A 14,293-nucleotide genomic window follows, 5' to 3' on the forward strand; every position below is an offset into this window, starting at 1 on the left:
TAAACCACTGTCAACATGCAAAATAACTGACCTTCTCTCGTTGTTACAATGAGAACTAACTCTCCTTAGTCTAAATAGAAGATTTCAGTGAAAGCCAAACTGTTTTTGTACTCACTAGCTCGTTTTTCAAATATACTATATAAATTCTTAAAAAGACAAAAATATGGAAATTTTCATTATGGCAGAGAAGAAAAAAATCAGCACTATTGGCTTGCACTTAAAAAAAAAACTGTTTTGGCCAGGCGTGGTGGCTCACGCCTGTAATCCCAGCACTTTGGGAGACCAAGGTGGGCAGATCACGAGGTCAGGAGATCAAGACCATCCTGGCCAACATGGTGAAACCCCGTCTCTACTGAAAATACAAAAAATAGCTGGGCATGGTGGCACATGCCTGTAATCCCAGCTACTTGGAAGGCTAAGGCAGGGAATTGCTCGAACCAGGGAGTCGAAGGTTGCAGTGAACAGAGATCGCGCCATTGCACTCCAGCCTGGTGACAGAGCAAGACTCCATCTCAAAACAAAACAAAACAAAACAAAACAAAAATGTTATAAAGTACAAACATTATATACACCATAAATCAAATAAAAATGATACTAGAAAAAAAAGGTAGTCTTAAAAACCAGCACCAAATTCATCCCTAAAATGAAATGTTCTCTATATGAAAATCAGAGCACTAATGAATACTGGAATAGCATCTGAAACATGAGGACTCTGACGAGCAGGTCTCTAATATCCCTAGTGCTGTACTCAGCATACTGCCTGCCATAGCACAAATGCCTACTATGTGCCTAATGCATTTTTAGATGAAATACATGGGAAAATGCACTGAATCATGGAAGAGACAGATTTTCTGGACCCAGATTTGCCATTAATAAGGTGTAATTTCTTGGCCAAAGCCACAGGGGCTGACCAACCTCTCCAAGTCTCATTTAGTTTCATCATGTGGAAAATAAAATATAAATTCTGAGGCTATAATAAGACACGAGGTATTATGAAAAAAGTTTTCAAGGATAAGAAATTGGTTTTGATTATAACAATAGGTTTATATATGCTTATGTACATACACGTATTTGTTCATAAACTTACATGTATATTTATGTGTTCATGTGCATGTATATGTACTTAAATTTATCAGAGAGCCTAAATGAATGTCTTAAAAATACCCTAATGAACATAAGACTGTTCTATTTATTTGTTCTTTAGCACAGTATTCAAGTATTCAAATATATACATTCAATTTTGTACATAAATACAGATATCATGAAAACAGAAAGGAGACCATATCCCCTTTCACTTTATGAATACCAAGTTTCAGAGTAAGCACAATGTATCAATTTAAAGGATTAGATTAAGTAGCACCATTTTGGTCTTTTACCTTTTCTAACCCCCTCCCAAGCAGGCCATCAGTGGGTGTTGCTGACTTACTTAGGAACAAACCATGGAGAATTTTTCATCTTTGGATATATCACATAATATTACTGCTAAAAAGTCTTACCTTCCAGGTTTGGTGCTATATTTCTGTAGTCGTGCTTTAACTTCATCATACGTGAGAAATGCCATGTAACCTGGATGTGTCACAGCTAAGAAATTCCAATTCCGCAAAATAGAGCCCCAAGGCTAAAAAATAAATGAATTAAAAGAGATTAGTATCTAGAGAATATCAAATATTTTGATTACATACTGAACCACCATTTAATACACTTGACATTATCTTGGATATTTTAAAAGTTAATCTGACCTTATGTAGTTTAGGTCAACCTTTGTTACTTAACAGTAGACATTCAAGTCTATTGTTCTTTAGAGAAATATGATTAGGCAGAAAACAGATTTTTCAGTAAGGGAATACAGAGAACAAAAAAGAAAACCACAAAATCTCTTCTCTACACAGCCTATTCTCACTACAGCACTTGTGACCATTTTAAAACACAAATGAAGTAATTCTTTTGTTCAAAGCCTTCTAACTTTGAATAAAAGTCAAAGTCCTCATATATCGCTTAGAAGGACTTTACAGGGTTTGATCCCCAGCAGTTCCCTTTTTTGTCTCCATCTGCTATAACTCTCACTTTCTGCATCTTCTCCAGCCTGCTATTGTCTTGAACACAAAAGCCCTCCTCCCCCTCAGAGACTTTGTATTTGCTGATGCCTTTACTTGAATTTTCTTCCCCCAAATACCCATCTCATTCCTGTCTCCAAATGTCACTTCCTCAACGAAGCCTTCTTTGACCAGCATATTTAAAACTGTTACCTCTTGCCATATTCCTCACCTCCCTGTATGTCTGTTTTGTTAACAACTGCTTCATTTTACACAGTAAGAAACCATATCATAGAACTTCCGTGACTTGGCAAAGGTTACACATTAACCACAAGCTACGTAAGGGCAAGGGACATGCCTGTCTTGCTCACCCATGGGATGCCAGGACCAATGCAGTGTCAGATAATAGTAATCAGCCAGGGATAATTGTCATTGAACAGATCCTCTAAATAGTGACTTGTGTAAAAGGCTAGTGTTAACACTACAGTAGTCACATCTGGCTTAACTTTACCTAACTATAAGCTTAGGAAAGGTTTAGGGTTTAAAAGTGAGTTATATAAAAACAAAACTTTTCACAGAAGTATTTGGTTTGTACCATTGTATCATTCTCTCTTTAATCTGATTAGTTGTCTCTCCAGTTACCAGGGCAAGAGAAAAAAGGCAGTCAATGATAGACAACTTTACTCAAGGGTGTGGATGAATCATCTCTGCAATTTTTTTAAGGCTGAAGCTACATTTATTCCAAGGAACTGGCAGCATACTCTATATCTGATGTGCCAGATTATTAAATCTTCTACATAAAAGAAAAAAAAAGTATTTTTACGTTGCCATGTTAAAGCTGTTAAAACAGTCATCCTAGACATGATTACTGGTAGAAAGTTCCTGCTTTTGCTTGTTTTGAGACATGTTCCTCATTATTGTTAAGCAAGTTACAAATTTATAAGGCAGAATTCTGCAAGGATTATATCCCTTGAGATGAGGATAACAAAGAATGATTTAGTAATAAGGAAGTTTTTTAGCCTTTTTCAACATAACAAGTAAAATCTTTGGGGTATTTCCCCATCACACTAAAATACCTAATTGGGCAAGAAAGGCGCTCTAGAGAATAATAATATGAGAGGTTGAAAAAAAATGCATGTTTTTAATTTTCTTCCTAATGCATGACTAAAAACTGCATTAAACATTACTTGGAAAACGACAGCATACATTTTAAAAAAACTGAGCAATAACTGTTACTCTAGACCCTATTTTTTGTTTTGTTTTGTTTTACCCATCTATAAAGGACAAGGATGAAAGAAATACCAAACAAATATTTGGGTCACTTCCATTAAAGTCCACACAAATTAGTGGAAGAGTGGTTGAAAAAAATGCTAAACTTTATAGAGCACCAATGCACAGATCAAAATACAAGTAAAAAAATTAAGTTGGAGTTTTGAGCCAACTGCTACAGTATTTAGCAATCATTTCTTAGTACATGATCCAGAGGGCCAGCTTCTAACTGCAAAAATATTTATGTAATAGAATGAGTCTGTGTATTGTTTTCCTTGTATGCAGCCCATTCAAAACAGAAACATGTAATACTTACGTGCTTTTTCTTTTTAAAGTATTTCGACGACTACTGGCTTAAAAAAGGCAAAACAAAGTGCTTTGGAGAATAACTTTTTTTTATTTTCTTTTTCAGATTAAAGAAATTTTTTTGTATACAAGAACGTAAAATTATCTAGATACTTTTAAATGACTATAGAAATTAATGAAGTGAATGAAGAAGACAAGTTCCTCCATTCTCCCAAATGCTACTATTTTCAAGAAGAGCCAGTTACTGACTTACAACTTAAGTTGGAAGAGGGTCCTTGGCTGGTCTGCCTAGACACTCTATATAATTTGTTGCTACAACTGAGGACTTTCCTCTCCTTTGATTTTCCTCACTATTCCACTGATGCTACACATTCCATAGTCACTAGGATATTCTACTAAAATACTCCATCCTTATCCTGCTACCCCCAAATGTAGTGCCCCATTTCTCAGTGACCCCATTTTTTCTAACAGTGGGGATATAGATGAAAAGGGGAACAACAGCCCCAGGGAGAAGGGAGGGAGAAGCAAAATCCCTATAATTTCTTTCCAGGACTAATATTACCATGTGCTGATTCCAGCATCTCTAAGTGACTTTGAGAGAAAAGAGAAGGATAAAGAAAAGGAAAGAAGGAAGAAGAAGAAATGAGGAAGGTGACCACAATAAGATCCCTCCAGTGACTCCCAAGTATTTGTTCAGGTTCTGCCTGCATATAAGAAAGAAAGCCAAGAGGAAGCAAACATTTTTACTTCTTTCATTCCCTCTGCAATTCTCAACTTCATCTCCTGCCCCTCACCACCACTGGCTCCTTCTTCAAAACCTTCTGCTAGTTTCTCTACTTCAGACCCCAAATTCTAAGTGTACCTTGCTCACCTTCAGTTTCCATTCTGCTAAATACTCCACTGCCAATAATTTAGTCAGAAGAAGTCACTGCCAATTAACTACTAATATCGTGGCTATAGCTGAATGTATGTTCCTGCAGTCACACAGTATTAGCAAAACATATTTTCATACAGAATATATAAATGTAAGGATTTCATAAATATAATACATTTAAGAAAATCACTTAATTTTTAAAGTTGTATAAAAATAAAAGATCAGCAAAAGTTAAACCATCTACTTCTCTATACACAGAACCAATTTTATCATATTTTAAGGCACACATACGATTATATTCAAAGCATTTGATTAGAGCATAGAAATAAACGGAATGATGAATCTCAGAAATACACAGGGGCTAACAAGAGTTCTTCAGCTGCTTCTGTAATCATGTTTTTAAAATGATTAGGCATTCCCTAGCCCAAGTAAGATTTTCATTTTATGATATAAAACTTTTCACAGTAGCTTGACTTAAAAATAGCCCCTTCGTTTCCCATCCCAGTGAAAGTAAATAAGATATATATTCCTTAGAGTATTAAAGTTGACTTGCGCTGTTTTAAAGTAAAACAGCTTATAAGAAAATATGTCCACATATTAAATAGCAGTTTAGGTAAGTGTTTAACCAACATTAAGTTGCCCTCATACTTTCAATATATAACTGCAAGGAATTCTAGAATTTAATACCCATAGTAAAAAGTCATCCAGGCTCACCACAAAAATATACTCACTTCCTAGAATGAGCAGTTAAGTTTAATGTAGGAAGATTACTTTTACTCTCTTCCTTGACAAGGTGAAGAAGCAAAGCTCTTAATATTTAGAATGTCTTTGTATCATGTTAAATAAATAAGATATTCTGTAAAATTATCAGAAACCTTTAAAGAAAGGAGAGGTTCCATTATAAAATGACCAGTATCAGTAACTTTTTTTTCTAAAATATATCTTAAAATCTTTGAAAAAACAAACTGTCAAACTATCATACATACACCAAGGGAATAATCACGAATTTAAAAAATTTAAAATAAGCAAAAGCACACTTTCATCAGTGATTTATCTAATTGCTTACCCTATATACAAGGTAGAATTATGATTCTGAAATTGTAATAAAGTGAAATATATCCTATATGTATTTTATTTATTTTTTTTTTTTTGAGACAGAGTCTCGCTCTGTTGACCAGGCTGGAGTGCAGTGACACGATAACAGCTCACTGCAAGCTCTGCCTCCCGGGTTCACGCCATTCTCCTGCCTCAGCCTCCCAAGTAGCTGGGACTACAGGTGCCCACCACCACGCCCAGCTAATTTTTTGTATTTTTAGTAGAGATGTGGTTTCACATCCTATATGTATTGTTTACAGGAGTTAATCTCTCTTCTATTAATGGGTTCCTTCATAAATTAAAAGCTAATCCTGTGCATTGTGGTTTTTATTACATAAACCAGTCATCCAATCCTTACTAGCTAGTGCCAAGCAGAATTATAAATCAGAGAAGTTCATGTAACATGAAAAACATGAAACCAACATTATACTCTGATATTTGTTGAAAGCATGTTTCAAAGAGAATCAGTTACTTCAGATTAAAATGATAAAAAATTATATCAGAACATAAGTAAGCCCAGTCTGATCAATTTACCTCATTTACTATATAATTTATGTTACCAACTCATAAAAATGTCAAGCAGAAAATTTTTATTTTGTGACTACTTGAACTGAATCCCATAGATGATATACATTTTAGTGGCAGAGTCAAACTCAAAACACAAATTTCAAGTCTTCATGTTTAAGGTAATTCCATTAAGGCATGCAAAAGAAGAAAATGATAGTATCTATATAATGCTACTTCTTCTAATTTGCTATGTGAAAACAATTATGGAAGATAATTAAAAACGAAAAACAATAAGCACAACAAAAATGTTCATCTTAAAGTTGTTTACATTAGAGAAAATGTGGGAAAAGATCTAAATTTTTCAAAAGAGAGCTTTAATACTGACATACTATTTTAAATGAATATGACAAAGGAACTGATGAAGAATATTTATTGACTTTGAGAAATGTTCATTACACATGGTTGAATGTGCAAAACAGTTTACAAAATAGGTACAGGACATAGTTCTGTCCTATACAGAACAGTCTGATATTTCTAAGTTTACTATTTCCCTTTTGACCTAATAAACACAGAAGGCAAAGGGAAAGATTTTAGATCTAGCTGGCAAATGCCCACCTGCAGTTGTTGCATTCTATCCATCATTGTGCTAAAAGATCAACAAAATAAAGTGAGAAACTAAGTAGAGAGTTTAAAACAAAGCTCTTTTGGATGGATCCTCTCAAAGCTGACAAGCAGGCACCAGGCTCACAACATCTGATACTCCAAACTTAAGCCAAACGGCTCACTCTAAACTTTTAGCAATGACCAAACATACCAATAAAATTACAGACTAATAGGAATGACACTATTTTCCATATGTTTGTTTATATGTGTGTGTGAGAGAGAGAGACAGAGAGAGAGAGAAACAGAGAGAAAAGACAGGGAGAGAGAAGAAGGGAATGGATAGACTAAGCAAGTATAAACTTACCTGAAACAGCCTGGTAAAAATATCAAATTCAAAAACTGAAATGTAATCATTGCAAGTTAAATCAATTGTTGATTTTAGAGCCATTGCTTCCAGGCCAGAGCTAATTTGGTGGACCTCATGAAGGCACTGTCTGAATACTTTCCATGGTACGATAGTTCTGTGCAAGGTGGAAAAAAAGGGAAATAATTGAATCAAGTGTCATTTAAGAAATACCTCCCTTTGAAGCAGCAAAATTCAATAATAAAATTAATATAATTGTATTTGTACTACCAGACAAATATTTGAGAATATTGTTCATATTTCAGAACAAATGTAGTGGGTTCTGTTTAACTCAATTGTTTTGCATTTGCTAAGAATATGACAAAAATTTAAATTAATTTTCTCTCAAACAGTCCTAGGCTATCAAAATAGCTATAGAAACATATCTGAAAAAAAGGTATTAGGTCAAAGTCTTAAGTGTCACGACCTCTTCATGTGTGTATACAAGGTTATTTAATAATGAATCAAGATTAAATTCTCATTTTCTAAAAACAGTCATAAGATGATGGGTCCATATAATAATAGAAATCCTTTATTCATTGCACAAATGAGTAATATGCATCAACCAATTCAAGAAGGCTAAGGTAGAAAGCCATCAAGACATTTCTGCCACAACCCTGATGTTTTCTGCAGAGACGAAAAGCATATGTTAGCTAACTTTTCATATTAATACAAAAGAAAAACTTAATTTTTTAAACCAACCACAATGGTTATATCATGGGAGTTTATTCAATATTTATTACTTTATTTTGACTAGGTATCATTCAACAAAATTTTAACATGTAATGTAGTTACATGATTCAAAAAATTTAGAAGAGCACAGAATGGTAACTAAGGAAACGTCTCTCAACCTATCCCTATCTGACCAGTTTCCAACTCACCTACCCTCTTTCCCACCATGAAAATTAGTGACACCCAGGATGCATTTCTTAGTTAACCTTCCTGCTTCAGAATAATGCCTATTCCTAATTCGGCAGAAGAAATAAATCATTCCGTTTTAAAAATTTAAACTACAATTTTTACAACAGAATAGCATAAAAGCTGTCCCTCTTATAAGATAACATCCTCTTATAAGACAGCAAATATTTAAATCTTAGGTTTCCTTTACCAGTATCTCTGAAATACAAGACTCAGGCAGAATAAACCAAATTGTGCCTGGCCCCATTCTATATCAATCCTCTCAATGAGATATCACCATAAAGGTACAACTTTGATATTCATTCAATGATTTTCTATAGCAGTGTTTGTCAAACTTTGGCATGCATCCAAATTATCTGAAGGGCTTGTTAACATAGCCTGATCCTCAACCCAAGATATTATGATTCAGTAGCATTGGGGTGGGGCCTGAACATTGACAGCTATAAAATGTTCCCTGAGGCTGCTGCTGCTGCTCTAGAGACAACACTTTGAGAGCCTACTATATCTACTCATTGCTAAAACAAGGCATTGTTGGGGAAATACAATTATAGAAATAAAGATAACATCTTTGTCTTTGAAGATCACACTTTAGGGATAGAAGTAAAACCTGTAATGCTAAAGAATCTAGAGTGGGGTATGTAAGGACATGCTAGTTGGGTGATGGATCCACAGCAAGGGCTGGAGGGATTCCAGAGAAGCAGTCTGTGGGAAGTGGCATAAATTAATGGTGAGACAGGTTGACAACACTATGCTGTATTTATAAGAGAGTTTAGGTTTGAGGTACCATTAAAAGAAGAAAAATATGAGGCTTAATACCTCAAAAAGTTTTTCTCTATGTATGAAAAAAACAGGAAACCACAGACAACTGAGGAGAGATACCACATCAGATGCCATTTAGAAGAAACATACGTCAGGCTCTGATTAAGGTTAACAAAATGCTGCTGTTTTAAAAAAACAAGGAACACTTTTATGAATATTAGGAAGCTGTTGATTTACAATGAAGTATAAACATGCAATTATGTCCAGCTTCATTATAATTACCATAAAACTGATGTCTAAGAAGTACACTTTTCTTTTCCAAATTAAAGTTTCAAATACTCAACACACAAAAGAGACATTGATCATGATACTCAGAGTAAAAAAATATGATCAAAGAACCACTGACTTCACAACAGTATAAATTTTATTTTTCGTATGAAGAAGTTAAAGCATTTTTGTTTCATATATAAAGTATACAACGTAAAGTGGTCAAATTGTCAATATTTATTTTGTGTATAACATATAAAGTTTTTTTAAAAAGGTCAAATAGACATCTTCCACATGTTACTATAAAATTATTCTCATCTAGCATTTACAGTGAATTCAATTTATAACTCTTTTGAGCACTCAGTGATTTCCCAGAGCCAGTTATACGAGATGTATGAACTTAAGAAAATTTTAGTCTAATGTACCCCTTCATAATAACAATTTACAAAAGGACAAGCTACATTTCCACAGTACTTGTGTAAATGAAACTTTGTCAGATTACTTGTGATAAACCTCAGATCCAAAGAGGCATTCACTGGAATCTTAATTAGTGGTAGTAATAGGGATTAGGAAGCCAGGGCATTATTTTGTTAACTTTTCATATATGAATGTTTGTGCAACAGATACCCCTCCTTTGATCACCTCAGCAAAACAACCATTATTGTATAGGAGGTGGGGCTGGGGAACAGAGGTAGGGGAAAGGGGATTTCAAGAATGAAGAATAGAAATAGAGTATAACAACAAAGTCTTTAAAAACAAACAAAAAAAATTAGATTATTCTAAACTGTTGCACTAAGGCTCTAAACTTTCTTAAGACTAAGTGGCTACCATTCTTTTCTGAGGTGTATGAGAGGAAGGGAACCCAGAAAGCATGAATTTTCACACCTCTATTTAAACTTCTGCAAAAAGACAGTGGTGGTTTCTGCTACCTCTTCCTTTAGAGATGAAGCAAATGAGACAAAATATCAATGGCAAATTGTTTTACAAATGTAGAAATTTCAGGGTGCTGGCAGAGACCTGGGAAGAAGAAAAGGGGAGAGAGAGAGAGAGAGAGAGAGAGAGAGAGAAAATAAAAGGGCCAACTAAACTCCAAGTTTTCACTAATCCAAAAATCTTTCAATATATTCTACTGACCCTTACAATTATAAACTACTTAAGTTGCAGGCTGAATCACTTTTAAATACAGTGAACAAGTATAGTAACTGTCAATCTACAAAGAATAGAATACATGACCAATGGATAGCCATGCACCTGTAATAATAATATAATTTCAGGATCTTTTTATTTCAAATAAGAGTAAGAACTGCTATTTATTGATGGCTTACTACCACTTATCTATTATACAGAAATCTATTGATGACTTTTTGTTAAAGTGATAGTTCTGTTCATATAATGTCATGAGATAAGAACATGATAAATAAGATTATGTTACAATCCTGTTATTAGATAATGAGTTCTAGTCTGTCTATCAAAAAACAATAGTAATCCTCTTTAAAGTCTTGAAAAACAGTATCCTTTCAAAGAAAATGGGATTAATCAGATGCAGGGAAATAAATCTGGAAAGGTGTCAGCTGGTCAGTAGTTGACAAATCACTTAATCTTCCACGCTTGTTTTCTCCTGTGTAAATGTGGAGAAGTGTATTAGATATTCTAATTTGAAAACCCTGCAATTTTAAGAAAAAGGTAAGAGGAATGGAAAATAGAAAGTGTGAGGAGAATGATCTCTTTTAAAAAAAAGGTAAAACATTTTCATGAAACCACTAGTTCATAAAAGGCTAGAGGGTTTTAGTTTCAACTGATAGGAAAAAATGAAAAACATTTCATACAACAAAGGGTGAACATCAACAGAAGCCAGGGTGTTTGCAAACAGGAACTTTTGTATACTACTGGTGTGAATGAGAATTTACACAGCACTTCTAGAAGGCAATTTGGAAACAAATTTCAAAAGCCTATACATTATGACTAAAAACATCTGCTTCTAGGGATTTCACCTAAGGAAATTATGTCCAAAAAATACATAGCAGCCAAAGGCCCATCCACAAGTCTTTTATATGCAGTGTTGTTTATAAGAGCAAAATATTTGAAAACAAATACGTTCACTAGTAACAATTTTGTGCAGAAAAATATTTATTGACATGGAAAAGTGTTCATGGGATATTACTAAATGGAAATAGTATTTTTAAAATTTTGTCCTTTATGATCCAATGTTAAACTATAATGTCTGGAGATACCACAAATTTAATAACTGGCTTGTGGAAGGGATAAGTGATTTTAAAAATATATTTTCTGAATTTGTTCATGGTTTTTAACTTTTTATATGTCTAATATGCTCTAGTGTACTAAAAGAATAGAAGATGTACTAAAACTTTTAAATGTATATAATCGTAGAAGAATCAATGAAAACCACAAAGCAGCGTCTGCTTATGACATAGCTTTATATGTAGAAAATACAAAAATTTTACAGATTAAACTATAGGAGATAAGAAAATTGAACATGGTTGCTGAATACAAAATTGATATAAAATATCAGTTGTCGTTCTTCTATTGGCTATATATAACTAGAAAATGAAACTTTAAACATTTAATTTTTATAAAGCTATCTAAAAGTCCCAAATAAATAGAAATAAAGCTAACAATAGATGAGCACGGCAAATATCAACATACACACATACACAGAGATATAAAAAACATAAATAAAGGTAAATAACACTTTAATGGTAGATTCATATTACAAAGAGTCAATTCTTCCCAAATTAGTCTAAAAATTTAATATAACTCAAATAAACAATCCCAGGAGGTATTTTTTGTAGTAGATACTAAAAACTGGTTCTGAACTTTATGGGAAATGCAAGAGTCAAGGACAAAAAAAGGTAATCTTCACTAAGAACATTAACAAGTATATACTCTTTACATTAATTAAGACAATGTGGCATTGGTACAAGCATAAAAAAATAGATGGAACAAAACTAAAATTTTAGAAACTTATGTACCCATATATAAACACTGGATGATAGAGTTTGGATATTTGTTCCCCCCAAACCTCATGTTGAACTGTAATCCTCAATTTTGGAGGTAGAGCCCAGTGGGAGGTCATTGGATCATGGGGTCATATTTCCAATGAATGGTTTAGCACCATCTCCTTGGTGCCATCCTCACGATAGTGAGTTCTTACAAGATCTGGTTGTTTAAGTGCATGGCACCTCCCCTTGGTCTCTCTTGCTCCTGTTCTCACCACATGTGACATGCAGGCTCTGCTTCACCTTCTGCCATGAGCAAAAGCTCTCTGAAGCCTGCCTGGAAGCCAAGCAGATGCTAACATCATGGCTGTACAGCCTGCATAACCACGAGCCCAATAAACCTCTTTATAAATTATAATTGATGTTATATATCCAGTTTCTGTGTTAGGTTGTTTTAGCAGTGCTATAAAGAAACACCTCAGACTGGGTAATTTATAAATAAATAATCGAATGAATAGGTTAATTGTGGTACAGCTATACAATGAAGCAAGGAGAATGAACAAAGTACTGCTACATGCAAGTAAAGAGTTGAATTCCATAAAGAGAGGAAGAAGCCAGTATTTTCCAAAAGAGTATAATTAGTATGATTTCAACTATGTATGATTTATGATGCCATGTATCAGAACTACTGGGTGGTGACTATGTGAGACTTTCTGACGCACTGAGAGAGGGCGTCTTCCAAGATGCAGGTAGTAAGGTATTACTACTTTATCTGGGTAGCATATACATGGATATGTTTACTTCATAAAAATTTCTCACTCTATGATTTGTGTACTTTTCCTCATGTACATTAAACTTCAATTATATATTTAAATTTTAAAAAATATTACACTAAAAATCTAAGACTAAAAAACAGATACGTGGGAATGAACAAAGTAACTACCATAATACAAACAAGGAAATCAACATGTTTGTTTATTGTTGGTTTGTTTTGTTGCTCTGGTATTAGTGGTGGCAGGTGTTTAAGATCCATTGTAGCTCAGGAATATATACTGTCATCCTCATTTTAAGCAAAAAGAAAATATGTTCTATATTCAGTAGCCCAATTCTATTTCTAATTTTATGTAAATGTTGTCAGAAAATTCACCTTGATCAACTAAGATATGTTCAATGTCTATATCTTTAAACAGAGGGCAAGCTTTGTTCAGAAGATAATAGGATATTTGTAACATATTTGATATGTTTTGATTACATTATGGACACAAAATATTAGTGCTGTGATTCCTAAGTCTGTTGACATTTTGTATAGTTATTCCTTAAATCCAACCTTCTTTTATCATGACTCCATTTTTTAAGAATATGAAGATAGATTCTTGTGAGGCCATTATTACTCTTGCTGTTCTTTCAATAAGGGAAAAGCAATTGTTTTCCAGCAACCCACAGAAACAGCATATCAAAACACTCTGGTCACATAGTCACCATACAGCAAGTCATCTTTGATAGGATGGTAACCATAGTTACCAAGGATATTCGTAATTAGATTGAACCACTCTTCCTTATACATGAAAATTCCTGACACTGATAAAGACATAGATGCTGGGTATTTATGCTGGATAATTTTTATTTGTCGAAAAGCTCATAACACTTTGTCTCTAGTGCAGATAAGCACTACTGTCACTTATTGTTTGTGTGTCACTTTTCCAGCCAGAAACCTCTGTGATTGGTGGCACCATTACCCGAGTTTTGCTCAGGCCTGCTGGGCTCATTCCACTGACTCAACCTGGCAGGCCACGCTCACCATGCACTACCAGCACAGATCCCACACCTGCCAAGGGCGAGTCAGATGCAGAGCAGCAAGTGGTGCATGAACAAGTGAGCGTGGAGTCCAGCCACTGCGCACAGCCAAGCACACTGGCTGCTGTAGCAGGGCGGGCAGCTCCAGGCATCAGCACAGGCACCAGCTCTGAGCAAGCCAGTGGCTAGATCTGATGCACAGCAAGTGGCTTCCACTGTGGGCACCTGTGTCTGGAGGAGGGGAACGCGGTGGCACCCAAAATCTTGGAGACTCCAGAAACTGCAGACCCCCAAATGGGGCACCACAGCCTAGCTCAGGGAGCCTGTAGGTGTGGGCTCCCCAAAGAGCCACAGCTCTTCTTTCCTTCTCATTGCCCACAATGTGGGGAGTGGAAGGGGTGGAGGGTGGGCACATTTCAGCCCTGTTTGTGTTACTGTTTTTTCAGTCCTGCCATTTGGCAGGCCCTGAGTTCTTGTCCCGTGTCCAGGAAGAATGAGGTATACAAAC

At 34.8% G+C, this 14,293-nt stretch overlaps 1 protein-coding gene across 16 annotated transcripts in view; it reads right to left on the reverse strand.

Annotated features, from left to right (window-relative positions):
* CBLB (Cbl proto-oncogene B) overlaps positions 1 to 14,293 on the reverse strand; it is a 268,224-nt gene that overhangs the window by 143,227 nt on the left and 110,704 nt on the right. For all 16 annotated transcript variants that reach the window (XM_063630593.1, XM_063630594.1, XM_055260467.2 and 13 more), the window contains 2 exons: positions 7,052 to 7,208; positions 1,497 to 1,618 (listed from right to left, as the gene is read on the reverse strand). In XM_063630593.1, the coding sequence (XP_063486663.1) occupies positions 1,497 to 1,618; positions 7,052 to 7,208 (279 nt within the window). The remainder of the gene's footprint in view (positions 1 to 1,496; positions 1,619 to 7,051; positions 7,209 to 14,293) is intronic.

Source organism: Symphalangus syndactylus, chromosome 21, assembly GCF_028878055.3.
Source record: "Symphalangus syndactylus isolate Jambi chromosome 21, NHGRI_mSymSyn1-v2.1_pri, whole genome shotgun sequence".
In the NCBI taxonomy this organism is placed as follows: domain Eukaryota; kingdom Metazoa; phylum Chordata; class Mammalia; order Primates; family Hylobatidae; genus Symphalangus; species Symphalangus syndactylus.